Below are 15,568 nucleotides of genomic sequence, written 5' to 3'. Positions count from 1 at the left end.
TGTCCATGCTAAAATCTGATAAAACGGCATGGTGAATAACTTACATGTAAACTGGCCATCATAATTAAGCTGGCTCGTAAGGCAAGGATTTGCCTGCCAGCATGCGCATCTGTGAGAATATCTTGAAAAACGACCCCCCAAAAAAATTGTCTTTAGGATATAATGATTTCATACTAGTCCCCAAATAGATAATTCAATAAAAATAACAAGGAATCACACAGATCAGAAAACGAATCACCCATGAAGACCTAAAAGGCATGGTAAATATATCTTTCATTTAATAAAAAAAAATCTCTTGCCTTGTAAACAGAGGGTTGCGTGTTCGAATCCCACCGCGGTCTGGTGCCCTTTGGCAAGGCGTTAATCCACTCTTTGCCACTCTTGACCGAGGTGCTAAATGGGTACCCAGTAGGATGTGAAAGTCATTGTAGCTTGTCCAGTACCGTGTGCGCCTCACCGGCAACTGACTGGAATACTCCCCAGGGAGTGGAGGATGTGCACACATTATGTGCGGGAAGGGCTGATTGAATCCGATCAAGTGGTAGGAAACTTTCAGATGTAACAGGGGTCTAGGTCTACATGTAGGTATGTATTTGTTGGCCTTCATTTGAACTATGCAGAAATATGCAAGCCATACATATATATATTCAGCTCTAGGTGTCCCTTGGCATTAGCCTGTGGGCCTATAGTAATTATGGGTATTAACCGTTTTTGTGGGTTAAGTAAAAAAGATCATTTCATAAAGATTTCATAATTAGCACCATAAACAAGCTTTATGAAATATTCATTGAAGTTGGTGATAATAATCCACTTTGATATAGCCTACAGTAGGCCTAGGGTTTGAGACTTCGTCAGTGTTTCTTACGCATCAATAAGGATGCAGCTGCTTGCAAAAGAATTTAGTAACAAGATTTGGAAGCGGAAAAGAGAATAACATAGTTGTGCGACCTTTAATGAAATCCAATATATTTTTGAAGAACGATTAAAATCTACTAGTGCCCCTTTAATCAATACATTCTGGTTCATGTAAAGGTCCCTGGATTGAAATTGTGTTGCTTTTATCCTTGAGTTGGGTTCAATCAACAGTTATAAAGATCTCTCTCACTTCCCCTATTTCCTTTCTACCAACTGACACGTTCCGTTCCTCCCTTTTTTTTCTTTCTTTGGACCTCATTCACACTATTAATGTGAGTGCTGAATGTCTTTCTTCATATCATATGTGAGATTATCTAATCCATCTTAGACATTGTTTACATTTGTATGTGAGCTTTGCTTATCTTCACTTTCATTAGTCATTCTCTAGTAATGAATATTGTTCAAATTTCCATTATCTTTCAAAATTATATAAAAATAAGATACATTTTGTTACTCAGCTGACTGTACTGTGATTAGATGGGACTTGCAGAAATGTAATGCCATTTTCTGAATCTAGCAATGAGTGAGGATTTAGGGGTTCATTTTATCAAGACTTGCCATGATATCTTTGCTACTTTTCCTTTATTGTAAATACCATGGTAACCTTGATTTTTTACGGTTTAACCCTGTTACTGTGCAGAAGTCATCATAATGGCAAAGTTAAAACAGTTACGTCCTCTTTGAAATGGGCCCCTGAATTTAATTTTCTGGGTACGTTTTATGATGGAACATTATTCTTTCTCCCTTATGTAAAATAAAAACTGGTAGGAACTGAGAAGTGATAGCCAGTGTATTTGTGCCTCCTTTGAACTTCCCCAGGTGGTGGAGAACATTCATGTGTACATGTGTGTGCAGGGAAGCTTGAATCATATGACCAGGGTTCTGTAAAGTGCTACATAGAAATCATATATTGAATGCTTAATGTCAATACTAATACCTCATACCAAACAAAATGTTCCTGGGTTCAGAAAAGTAGGGCTGCCCTTCATGAGGGTTAAAGGATATTACAGGGCTAAGAAAATACATGTAGTGATATACCAATATACAGTGGACAAATGACATACATGTACATGTACATGTAGGGAGGATTGACAATGCAAAAGGACAGGATACAAGCCACTTGTTGAGGTTTTCCTCCTCAAATATTGACAATCAAAAGAACACAGTGTTAGGCACGCTAACTTACAGACTAGAACCTTGTTAATTTCCAATTTTTTTGTTATTATCAATATTTTTGTAATAGACAAGTTGCTTGCATAATTAGGGCTATTCCCCCACCCATATCATTGGCATGGAATGTATGTACATGTATGTATGTATGTATGTATGTATGTTTTATTTATTTAAATACGGGATAAAAAAGAAACCTGCTTTCAGCCGCAAGGCTGTTTTCCAGCAAGTCCGTACATAAAAAGTTGAAAAACATATAACAATAAATTATAAATCATGAAACAAAATAACAAAATACAAACATTTGAACAGACATAAGTTACATTGTACATGATAAAAATAAAGATTTGAGATAAGAAAATAAGAACTAAAATAAATGAATCCAATTGCTATAAACAGTCACAAGAAAATCTGTGTGATAATCCCCCTTTCCCCTCCCTCAAAAGATGGAATATAACAAATGGGAAGTTTATGTAGAGTAATTGGAGTTTATGTGCTGTATTGAGCACTGGTTCTTGCCTCATGATTTAAGATTCATCTTTTACAGGGAAGGAAATAATTTTGATTTTTTAGTGCTATTTTTCTTTCCACTTTGGGGCGATTGCAGAATTTTTAGGGTTAATTCTTTCATTTGAAGGGCCACTTTTTAGTGGTAAAAAGTAATTGTGCAGTAAAAGCAAATATTCTTCTATCACACAGGGGAAAAAAAAATTTGGGGGGCTCCATTTTCAATTTTTTGTAAAATTTTGGGTGCTCCATTTCTAACTTTCGGGGGCTACTTTTTGCATTTCGGGGGCTATTTTCAAATGCGATGTTTTTGTATTTTGAGGAATACCTGTTCACTTATTAATGAATTATTACTTATTTTATTTTTAAAGTTATTTTTATTTCTTTGATTTCCTCCTTTTTTTTAGTGATACAATATTTTGTCAATGTTTTGATTGCTTGTGATTGTTTGTGATTTGTTTTGATTTGTTCAATAGAAACATTAAATAAAAAAGTTATTTTTTTCATGCTTAGAATCATGGATGTGGGTGTGTTTGTGTGGGTGTGACTATGAATTGAACTTGGATATAAATGAATTCAATATCTTCTAGTAACTGCTACTCCATCTATTCCAGTACAACAACCTGTACTCGTCCATGTAATAAAGGCCCACATGTACCCTAACTTTTCCTGAAGTTCTTTGAAAACGCAGATCTCCATGAAAATTGCATTTCTCTATGGGGGAGTCTAAATTTCATGAGAATGAACTCATTAATAACTTGAATATACATGACAACGAAGAAATCATCAAACTTTATTGGCAATTTTGAATATACCCGAAATGTAAACTCTGTCTGAAACAGAAAATCACCATCATTGAGGCCTTTACTGAGCGAATTGTCCCCCAGAGCTCTGGCAGAGAGTCAGAGCTCAGACTGGCTAGCTAGTATAAGTGCCAATGCAATGCATACGCGCGTGAGCCTCCCGCCGGCCTTTTCCCCTTTTTAAGCAATGTATCAGAAAAAGGGTATATATACGGTATTGATAGTCACGTTTCAGAGTTTGCCAATTAGCAGAGTGATTTTCATGTTTCCATTGCATCAATTTCCTGTTTGAAAAAATGTTTATGTTAAGTTTTTCCAAACATTTTAAAACATCAAATAAATGATGTGGATGCAATAAAATTGACATCATGTAGGATATGGTTATTTTTTACACTTTGCACAGGCTAGAGGTGGCCAGAGTGGGAATACTGATGAAAAATACTGCCTCGATAATTTTTGAGGAAGATGGGAAATATTTGGAAATGCAGTGAAATACTACAAAATATTGCCCAGGTGTTTCTCAAGCTCAAGCATATTCTAGCATTTCCATCAAGTACTTCCAAGCATTTACAAGTTTTCAAGTGTTCTCCACCTGGATGGGAAATGCCTAAATTTCCTTGGAAATTACTGACCCTGATTTTGATAACTCTAGGGCCAGCATCGCAAGTATTGATGTGATCACTTTGTCCTGAAGATGTCAACTCCATTTTCTCTTCTCCTTTCAGCATATGGCAAGGTATTCCTGGTTCGGAAGGTCGGTAACCATAACCAGGGTAAGCTCTATGCTATGAAGGTCTTGAAGAAAGCAACAATCGTCCAGAAAGCCAAGACTGCAGAACACACTATGACTGAGAGGCAGGTCCTAGAAGCAGTTAGAAGTTGTCCATTCCTAGTCACATTACACTATGCCTTCCAGACTGACTCCAAGCTCAATCTAATTCTTGGTAAGAACTAAGGGCCTCATTCTATTGTCACTATTACCTTTATAGGATTAAGCTATTGTTAAAGAGGGCAGCCTTGATCTTGCCATGCAAAAAAAACCCCAAAACAATAACAATTTATCTTTGCTTCTACTTGCAGTCACGGCAACATTGTAAATGGTGGTGTCACTGGCTTCCTATAGATGATAGTGATTTGATCGATCATCGCATATCTTTGTAAAGCAGGGCCAAGATCTCATATGCACAAATGTAATGGCTGAATAGGTATAGTTATAGAAACCAAACTGTACCTGTTGGCTGAGAGCAATATCATCAAGATTATTTGCATCTTTTTCATGAGATGTCTTGAATAATTTAACAGTGAAGTACTGTGCTAAAAAGTTAAAAACTGAAAGTGATTTTTTGGTATCCTTGTAGATTATGTGAGCGGAGGAGAACTATTCACCCACCTCTATCAGAGGGAGCACTTCAGAGAGAGTGAAGTCCGTATCTACATTGCTGAGATTGTCATAGCTTTGGATTGCCTTCATCAGGTGAGTCAAAACTTTCCCCTATTTTGTTCGTAAGTTTTAAGGAAACATCATGGTGTAGTGGTTTTGACACTTGCCCTGTAGTCAGAGGGTTGTGTATTCAAATCCATTATTGGCACGCACGTTCGTTGGCATGATAACTATCACCACTCTCCATTGATGTGTTCATTCACTTGTCCCTCAGTAGTCATCATAAGGGTTGAGGGTACTAAACCAAAGACACTACTAGGGGAAGACTGGACACTTCAATGGTTTTTTGAAACACTCTGTTTTGTTCATGAGGGAGGGCACCCGACAGGTTTAGGAATTATTAACCTACGCACATCCGTACGGGGTCGTTCATAAAACATATGAGGAAATTATAGAGGGTGTGATGAAGAGGTCACTGAGATGGCGCATGGGAATAATTCCACCTCTCCTTTCCCCAGGAGTCTTTAAAATATATCCACTTCAAATTTTGTAGGCATTTTTTGAAGAGTAAAAAAAAAATCTTTAGATATCAAAACCGTCCCCTCTTCCACCCCTCTACCATTTCCCCCCATATGTTTTATACACAACGCAAAATGACAATGTGAATGTATACCTATGCAATGATGTCAGGGGCTCTTCCCAAGTGTTTCATTATGCGCTCTACCGAGTGTCCAGACTTCCCTTGTAGTGTCTTTGACCCAGAGATGCCAAGTTCAAAGACCAGCTATGCGTGAGATTTTCTGTGAATCTGAGTGAGATCACATACATTGTGTACAATGTATATGGGGATAGGCTGTGATAGTTGCATGAGACAGAGATTTACGGGGATGAACAAGAGTCCAAAATGCTTGAGTCTCACGCATAATGCGTGAGACTTGGTAGCTCTGTTGACCAAACTGAGAGTAGTATTATTTGGCACCCAGATGGATATGAGTCACAATGTCCTTGTTATTATTACTGGCATCATTATCTTTTCTCACTTGATATATATACAATAGTAACAACTTGAATTGAAAGGTAAATAGAAATCACATAAAGGGAAGTCTTATTGTAAATAATGCTCATTACCCATTGGGGATTACCCATGGGGGATTCCCCCACTTGAGAACTATGCATTGATATAATGTGATATTCTTTATAGTAATTTCTGTCTGGCTGAAACCATGCATATCATGCTTGTTGGAACAAGCAAATAAATATTTGTAGGACTCCTTAGCATGTTGTTACATGTAATTCTAGTATGAAAGTATTTTTCTGTTAATTTGTATCATTTCAATACATCATCTTTGTACATTTCAATATGAACAGTGTCATTTCCTAATATCTTAAACTTTTCTTGGCTTTCGAATTTAAACATATGAAATATTGTTTTACTACTTGAATTTCTTTCTATAATTTTCTGTCATGGAATTGAAATGACTTGCCCATAGCCCATTCCTAATTAGATAGGTGACATAATAAAATCCAACGAGCATTGGGAATTAGAGTTTGATGGCTAAACAGGAATTTTCCATAAACAGTCACTTCAGTATTTCTTTTACTGCCCCCTTTTCACATTCACTTTTTAAAGAAGTAATCAACTTATTACTTATGAATTTTATCTACCCCTGATGTGAACATATTATGAATGTACTGTAACACTCATGTGGATTTGGTGTTAAAAAATCATTATATACATGTACCTGAGAAAAGTAAGCTATACGGCTTTAAAATCTTACTATGTTGTCAGTACTTTCGCAACAACTTGGAAAAATGGGAAGATCAGGAAATGCTTTTTCATCTTTGTATTGAGATAACCAAGTTTGCTTTCTGCATGAGGATGAAAGTGGCTTGATAGTGATGTATGCAAGGTAAAGAGAATGCTCGTTATTTGTGAAAACTATTAGTAAAATTCTACCTCTATTTGAGCTCCACCCTTATCCAACTAGCAAGATTTTATCAAGGGTGTAATCATACCAAATTATGAAACTAGCCTTTGCGATTCTTCTTTGGCTGTCAGAGATGCACAAGACAAACATCGTCATGGCAACAGCAATGGAAGCTGTTAGATGTGTGGGTGGACTGGCTGGCAGGGTGGAATATTATCCAGTGGTTTGCATGCATTATGAATGGCACTTCCTGCTTATTTCTTGCTTTCTTGCACTCTGTCATCTCTCCCTCTTTCTCTTTCCTCCCTCTGCCACTTTCTCCCTGTCCATCTATCATTCTCTTATTTTTTTCTTTCCTGCCCAGGGTTGCTTGTTACTCTTCTCTTAAAGGACAAGTCCACCCCAACAAAAAGTTGATTTTGATAAAAAGACACAAATCCAACGAGCATAACACTGAAAATTTCATCAAAATCAGATGTAAAGTAAGAAATTTATGACGTTTTAAAGTTTTGCTTAATTCCACGAAACAGTTATGCCCATCCTGGTTGGTATACAAATGAGTAGACTGATTATGTCATCTATTCACTATTTCATTTATATTTTATTTCATGAAATATGAATTATGGTGTATTCTAACATTATCCTAATTGTCAAGTGAAACAACGATTAATTCCTACCTGAACATGGAGAATTAGCATTGTTTAGTACTATATGGTTCAATCAAGTTGGTTCTTATTGTCAAATCGGTAAAAAAATGAAATATTGTGTAATTCAAACAATAAAAGACAAAAGAAATGAATGAGTGAGGGACATCATATGACTTTCTCATTTCCATATTTCCACTTGTGCACATCACTGTTTCATAAAAAATAAGCAAAACTTAAAAATGTTATGATTTTCTTATTTTACATCCGATTTTAATGGAATTTTCAGCGTTATACTAGTTTGATTTTTCTCTATTTATTCGAATCAACATTTTTGTGGGGTGGACGTGACCCTTAATGTCTTTCTCTCTACTCTCCCTTTTATCCCCCTCCCTTCATTTTCTAAAAAAACATATGTTTTGGTTTTAATACTATCTCTGTTTGTCTGATCACATTTGTTCTCTCCCTCATCCTCTCTCCTTTTTCCCATCCTCTGTGTCCCCCCTCCTCTTCATAAAAGTATCTTCTTGCATATATTTCCCCCATCCATCCTGTTTTTGTTCTTACTTGCTCCAGGTCTCTTTTAATGTTCTATCTCTCTTTAACTCTCGTAGCTCTCTTTCTTCCTCCGTCTTTCTCCTCTCTTCTCCATGATGTCCATTTATCACTATCACTCCTTGCCTTCCCAGGGTCCTTTTGCGGTAAATGTGTGGGGGCAGGGAGTTGGCTTCAACATTCAGACCCTATCTGTCACTCTCTTGATTACCCATCCAATACTAAAATTCTTCATATAATGATGTTTGGCATGGTTAAGGCAGAGTACTTCAACATTTTTCTCTTTTTATAGGGTAATTACACCATTTAGATGTGGAAAGAGCAAAAGAAAAATGATAGATGCTTTGATGGAGAGAGGAGAATTAAGTATTCTAAACACACCATTATTTTTTGTTCTTTCTCTGTTCTGTATATATTCAGATGTTGGATCTAGATTTTATTTCAACCAAAAATCTCTGAATATGCAATTTGGCTTTATCCACAAAAAGCTAAAGATGGATCATTGAGGGCAAAGTGATCTTTGTGTTTGAATTATCCTTATTTACCATCAAGTCCTTTAAATACCATTTCAAATATAGGTGGCATTAAGATCCCTACATAGTTATTATTTTTAACTATTCTAAAAAAATTCTGTATGAACAATAATTTTCATAAATTTCACCTGTTTCTACAGACAAAAGAGTGTTGCTTCGATAAAAGACTAGCAATCACCAGAAAACATTGATTTAAAGTGGTAATTTTATGTTAGGGAGGGTGACAAATTTTAGGGGAAAATATGAATAAAATGAATACCTCAAAAAATTAAGCTTTCATCATGAGTTTCATAATCATTTTATAAATTTGGTGAGAATTTTTGACTACCAAATAGTATGTTCTTGCTTTCAGACCCAAAACGTCTATTAAGAGGAGACTATGTATTAGGGCAATATCAGAACCCTGGGCAAAGATATTGTATGAACCCTTTTCATGGATGTGAACATTGTTAAATATTGCACATTATCATGAACCATATTCTTCTTCTTTTCAAATTCCTCTCAACAAATTTGAATGGAAAGCAGAGAGGGAGAAACCCTGCAACACATTAATATCTGCTGTAGATTCCATGTGTATCAGAATAATTAAACACCACAGGAGTCTGTTGCAGAAAGAGTTGTGTTTAAACGCAAAAAAATCAATTTCAAGTCTCAAATGAGTGCTCTTAGTAGAAAATCAAGTTGCGCATGATTTTTAGAGTTGCAATTGATTGCAACTCTTTCTGCAACGGGCCTCAGATTTCATGAGATCTCAAAACCAATTGGTTACAGTTTATTTTATCCTATCCATTAGCACAAAGGAAAATCTAAGTTTTTTAATATTTTGTCTGATCAAAAATTTGAGAAGAATATTTAGAAAAACAATGCAAAATTATCTTACCAACAACCCATTACTTTCTATGAAATCCCTGTTGTGTCTTCATTGTAGGAGAAATGAGAGAAGTTATAGATGATTTCACATGACACTGTGCCAGTGTCCCATTTCATGAAAACTTTGATATGATAACAAATGCATAATTTGTAGAAATTATTAATATCTACAACAAATTTACTATTAGCCAAACAATTAAATGATTTCAGTAACTTTACAATTTTATTCCAAAATTGTTATTACAATACGTGTCAAGTTTTATGAAATGGTCCCTAGAGTTTTTCATAGCAGGCAGCCTTTCTAGCTTCCTGAAGTTCCCGACTCTGAACTTGTGTTTTAAACAGCTCTAATTATCACAGCCGCAAAGGAGTAGAGTAACTCTCGCAAGTTGACTTATTTCTTATGAACCCCAATCTTATCCATTTTTCAAATTATGTCATTGACATACATACAGTGTGACAAAGGCACAATTCATTACCTCATTGTGTTGATGACTGCACCTTTAATATAAAATGAGACTAACTCATTTTTAGTGTATATCAAAGGGCCTCTATTGATTATACCGTCGGCAGTCATCCGAAACCGTTGTATTCTGCCTCAAAGTGTACCAAAATTTTCACACTTTGTTCTCCAGCCTTACAACATGAATGAACAAGACAATTGCTTGACAATGGTAGGCCTATCCTTATTTTTACACAAAAGCAAGGATCAGATAAAATATTGCAAAAGAGCTACATGCTCGTAATTTCGGTTTTGAGCGGTTAAGATTACCCCCGTACAAAAACGCCATAGGGAATACAACAACCCTGACCACGATTTCAATGTGGTCAGTCAAAACGTTGTATCGTTTTTCACATGCAAAGTCAATGCAATGCAGATGGCCTATACAACAGTTTGGCTGACCGCGCGCATTGAAATCACGGTCAGTCAAAACGTATCGCACTGCTACTGTACACGCTTCCAATGAGATTTTAATCCCATTAAATTTATTATCAATATCTAACCAATAATGTACATGTAGTAAGATTTTGATTTCATTGTATTTTAGCAACTTCTGTTTTTAGTTTCCATGGCAGTTGACCCGTATTGTCAAAGTGACAAGTTAGTTTGTTGTACAGTTTATCAAAATGTTCCCTAGGGATATTTTGTACAGTCTGGTACACAAATTTAATGCAGTGCGTGAAGCTCAGAAATTATAATTGTGTCAAATTTTGTACATAAAATCAGAGGTCAACCAAACCAGGCCACAAGTATTTCACCAAAGTGCATTTATAGATTAAAATAATCTCATTTTCATTATATTTATTCTGAGAACAAAATTCTTTATCATCTCATGTATTGATCGAAACAATCGTTGACTATTGGATCTCCCTTTAAGAAAAGGAAATAATATTACCTTGTGTAATCGCCCATTACTTTAGAAAGGGAAAAGTGTGTGGGTGTGTCTCTTCAAGTTGATCTAATTTAGGGCATGTGCAAAGTGAGGAAGAAAATCGCACTTGATCCAAACAATCTCATTTTTTTCTGAAGTTCATGTACAACAAGAAATTTCTCCATTGGTGCATCAAGCTTGTTAAAGCAACAGAATGTGAAAATGATCAGTTAAGGGTGTTGTTTTCCAATTTTTGAGTGCCACATTATGCCACATTATGGTTGATTAGCTTTACATGTATGTCACTTTAATATTAACTCTTCAAATACACGCTTTACATGAGAGCCTCTTTCACACCCATCTGTTCGTGAAATTTGTCAGTGTGGAAGCAAAGTATGCATTACTAGTATATCCTTATTAGAAAATTATATGTACCTGCAAGTAAGTAGGTACTTAACTGACAATGGTATCATTTCATGAATTGGAATTAGAAAAATTAAGCTAAACTATAGTAAACTTTAATATCTTTTGATAAATTAGCATTATGATTAGTTGCCTATTCAATGGCCTACTTTTCTAAAAGTACAAGATAAAAAATACTTCTTGAACAATGTCAGTACGATGAGTCACAGTAAGAATTCTAGTCTTTTGTATTATGTACGAGTGAAGAATTTGTTGCTACGTGAATTTGTACTGATGAATTGTATAGACCTGCAGGGCACTCAGTGAGGTCTTTAACCCCGTGAATTCATGTGCATTATCAGTTTGAACATGCTCGCCCTCAAAAATGTACTATTTGCTCATAGGGAGTAAAGGGCCCAATTAGTATTTGGGCTTAATTAGAATGTGACAATGTGTTGCTTTTAACAAAAAGTAAAAATGGGTATGTGACCTACGTGTTCTAGTATTTTGTAAAGTTTTAAGATTCACCTACATGTATACGGGCACAGAAAGAAATGAAATTTGGAGACACTCGTTATTCCAATTGCATTCTGTTTTTGGATCTATTTTCAAATGACTTTTCTACATGTTTGTTTAGAAACAGTATCAAAGATACTTAATTAAAATCACAATTTGATTAATATGTCAACACTGATTAGGAAAACCTTTTGATATGTGTTAGGCATTCAGTTTTATTCTTGTATGACTTTCTCCATTAGTCTTAGAATTATTTTTTTGTTTGTTGGAACTAGACTTTCAAGTTCAATGAGTCCATCTGAAAAAGCCTTTGATTTGTGGCAGTTACATGTATACTCTTTGGAGTTTGATTGTATCTCTTAAATAATAGTGCATATAAAACTACATGTACTTGTTCTTACTGTTATCACTCATAACCTGAAAAATGTAATCATTATAGTCATTTATGTGAAGGTCTGTTAAAAGGCAAAATGTGTGCTTAAAAAAATAAAATTAAATAACTGATTACATCATGTAAACAGGACCATGAACTAGGCATTATAATGTTGTGTTAGCACTCATAAATGATTCACAGGTGTGTCTTTTATTTTCCTAATAATTCCTTAAATCTTTATTTCACTTGCATTTTTTTGGCTTCTTCAGCTCGGAATTATCTACCGCGACATCAAGCTTGAGAACATCCTATTGGACAAAGATGGTCATGTGGTCTTGACAGACTTTGGACTTAGTAAAGAATTCCTCACAAGTAATGTAAGTATTAAACAACATTTTCTTGAATTTAGGCTATTTAAAGATAAATTCCAGTATTGGTAATGATCTCAAAATGAATTTTTACAGAATCTTATATAATGACCACCCAAGTGTCTGTTGTATGAATAAAAAATATGTGCCAAAGGATTCTGGAAGAAATTGTGTAATTGCTGAGAAATAAGCAAAATGAGCGCGGATTCGGTCACTTCCGTCGGGTCTTTATTCCAGCAATAATAATACACTGTCCCAAGTGTGCCTATCTGTGTTGGTGATCTTCAGTGTGAACATTTTTCAGTGTAGATTTCAAGATTTCACAAAGTTCAGTTTATGTAACGGTACCAGATCTAGATCCTCGATGATATACTGACAATTAAGCCTGGTTTTACAGACTTTCTCATGAAATCAGTGTTTACTGCAACTACTGGAATTTCTCTTTAATCTTGTAATTTCAACATGGTATGGAGTAAATTGCCAGTTTAACTTTTGTCTAGCGTGCATAGCAGAGTGAGACTAAAGGCCCCGCCTTTCTGACGGCAGCGGTGTAGTCAACAGCAAATCTTAACCAAAGGTTTAGGTTTCTGAAATGTCACTATAACTTAGAAAGTTTATGGGCCTAGTTCATGAAATTTGACCAAGTATTACTGAACATCCTGCCATAGTTTGAGGTCACATGTCATGACTAAGGCCAAATGCCATTGAGGGTCAATGAACTTAGACCATGATGGGGAATCAACATCAAAATCTTAGCTGAAGGTTAAGTTTCTGAAATATCACTATACAGTAGCTTAGTTCATAAAACTTGGACATAAGGGTGAGCAAGTGTTATTGAACACACTGTTTCAGGTAGAATGCCAAGGTCAAAGGATGTTTAGGGTCAATGAACTTTGGCCAAGTTGAGGGTATTTGTTGATTTCCATCATAACATTAAAAGTTTATGGATCTGGTTCATGAAACTTGGACATACATGTCGAGTAATCAAGTATCACATGACCAAGGTCAAACGTCATTTAGGGTCAATGAACTTAGAATATGGAGCGTTGTGGCCCAGTGGATTAGTCTCTGGACTTTGAAACAGAGGGTCTTGAGCTTGCAGTTGAATTATGAAAGCAAGTTTTTTAAAGACCCATTTATTTTCTTTTTAGTGCTAATAATATTGTTCATCCCAATTTTACACTGAGGGAAAGCGAGTAAAATCCTTTCTTAGGGGTGAGTCAAAATACTTGCCATTTTGTTCCGGCATGTAAAATCACGAAGGACAGATCAGAAATAATTTGTTCAGAACTCATCTAGGTGAATCTGAATACTCTCATAGATTTTGTAATAAAAACATAAAGAACATTTTAAGAAATGCTTGTGAGCTATCCCATTTGTTTGTGAGGTCATTGTCTTCTATTAACATTATTCTTCTTAATTTTAACCTTTAGATTTAAATTTTATTCTGTTCATATATGTGACACTTTAGTATAAATATAAAGAAAGTAAACTGAAGAATCATAACAGAAAAAATTCATCTGTTTACATGTATTAACCCCCTCTCAGAATCCAATTTTCTGTTTTTGTGCTTTGCACAAGCTGTAGACAAGAAGTTTGAAACCATCAAAATGATAACAGGATATAACCATATTTTTTAGAATCATACATGTAAAGTTTCAAATCCACAACTACATTACATGTATATAAAGGAAAAAATAATTAGCCATTGAAGTATTTGAATATCTCAGAAAGTGATAATACAATTATACTTTTTCAGAATTTTCAAAGGCATTTTCTTTAAATAGGAAAGAGGAAAATGATTAAACTCATTTATGATATGTCTATTTCCTCAAAGACCAATTAGCATCATCATGTGGCTTAAATAACACAATTAATTATTAGTGTTGGTTTACTGAACTGATTTATCATATGCTATTCCAACCTATGATCATATGGTTCTTTTATGTGAAAGCATCGTGGTGTAACAATTCTGACTCTCACCTTGTAAAAAAAAGGGTTGTGTGTTTGAATCCCACCATGGCCTAGCATCCTTTGGCAAGGCATCAATCCACAATATGCATCTCTCCACCCAGGTGTTTAATGGGTACCTGGTAGGATTCAAAAGCCTATGTACAATAGTATGTCTAGCAATTGAGGCTTGAAACTCTCGTTGAAATGTCCCCCAGGCTTGCCATTATCTGATGACCAGGGGCGGTATTCTGAACATTGTCTTTTCTCCATATTTTATCTTTTCTCAGAGATATTACAAAATCGGTATTCTGGTGGATGTCATATCTTTTGTCACAAAAATTGTCATAAATTTTGTTTTTTCCCTTTAGCGCACACCAAAAATACGCGGCTTTAAATACGAGTAATCCTTTTATACTTGAGCAAAAGATATGACAAAAGTTATGACGGGGGTAGCAGTCATAAATTTTGTCATATCTTTTAGTACCAAATATCCTGGTACCGTGCTGACTGAATGTCAAGCATGTAATGATATTATTTAGATTAGATTGTGGTATTAGTTTCACTCATCATCCATGACAATTTTTAAAATCATACTTTCATGCTACAATTTAGTTAGGCCCTACATATTAATTCCTCCCTTTTTTCCCCTGTTTTCCTTCTTTTTCTACTTCTCCTCTAAAATCCTTCACAGCTCCCTGTTTCTCTTTGTAATTAAGCGCATCAATATTCGCGTAGTTGGGGAAACGCCCTACCTGTCACGGGGCTGTTTTTATGAATATTATGTAAGACTGTACACATCACTGGTAACCTTCCTTGGATGCCAAATTATATTCTCAATCATTTTGATTCCCATAATTTTTACTAAAGTTGAAATCCGATCTCTGTAGATTTGAATTACTGTTGTCTGATAGCAAATTTTATAATTTGGCAATTTGATTAGGGTTGTATAGGAAGTTAACACCTACTAGGTTAAAAGTGGAAAAATTGGGGGAATCTTTTAACAATATATATAGGTACAAGAACAGAGCAAAATATTCATTATTAAATTAAAATCAATGGTTATTTGTTTCATGTAATGCCTCACAGGTCGCAAGTCATGTGTTAATACCAGTTGTGGTATCAATCTCAAAATGAGTTCTAACAGAATCCAATGAAATTACCTGCACCCAAGTGTTTGTATGTATAAATATAAAATATGTGCCAAGTGGTTCTGGAAGAAAATATGTAATTGCTGAAAAATGAGCAAAATAAGCACTGAATTCCATAAAATGTCAGGT

At 35.2% G+C, this 15,568-nt stretch overlaps 1 protein-coding gene across 1 annotated transcript in view; it reads left to right on the top strand.

The window, feature by feature from the left end:
* Positions 1 to 15,568, top strand: part of LOC121419097 (ribosomal protein S6 kinase alpha-5-like) — a 72,940-nt gene that overhangs the window by 31,608 nt on the left and 25,764 nt on the right. The window contains exons 3-5 of the mRNA XM_041613408.1: positions 4,121 to 4,339; positions 4,754 to 4,869; positions 12,240 to 12,347. Coding sequence (XP_041469342.1) covers positions 4,121 to 4,339; positions 4,754 to 4,869; positions 12,240 to 12,347 — 443 coding nt within the window. The remainder of the gene's footprint in view (positions 1 to 4,120; positions 4,340 to 4,753; positions 4,870 to 12,239; positions 12,348 to 15,568) is intronic.

This window comes from Lytechinus variegatus, chromosome 7 (assembly GCF_018143015.1).
Source record: "Lytechinus variegatus isolate NC3 chromosome 7, Lvar_3.0, whole genome shotgun sequence".
In the NCBI taxonomy this organism is placed as follows: Eukaryota; Metazoa; Echinodermata; class Echinoidea; order Temnopleuroida; family Toxopneustidae; genus Lytechinus; species Lytechinus variegatus.
Note: the sequence above shows the minus strand (reverse complement) of the source record. Positions and strands in the feature narration are given on the sequence as shown.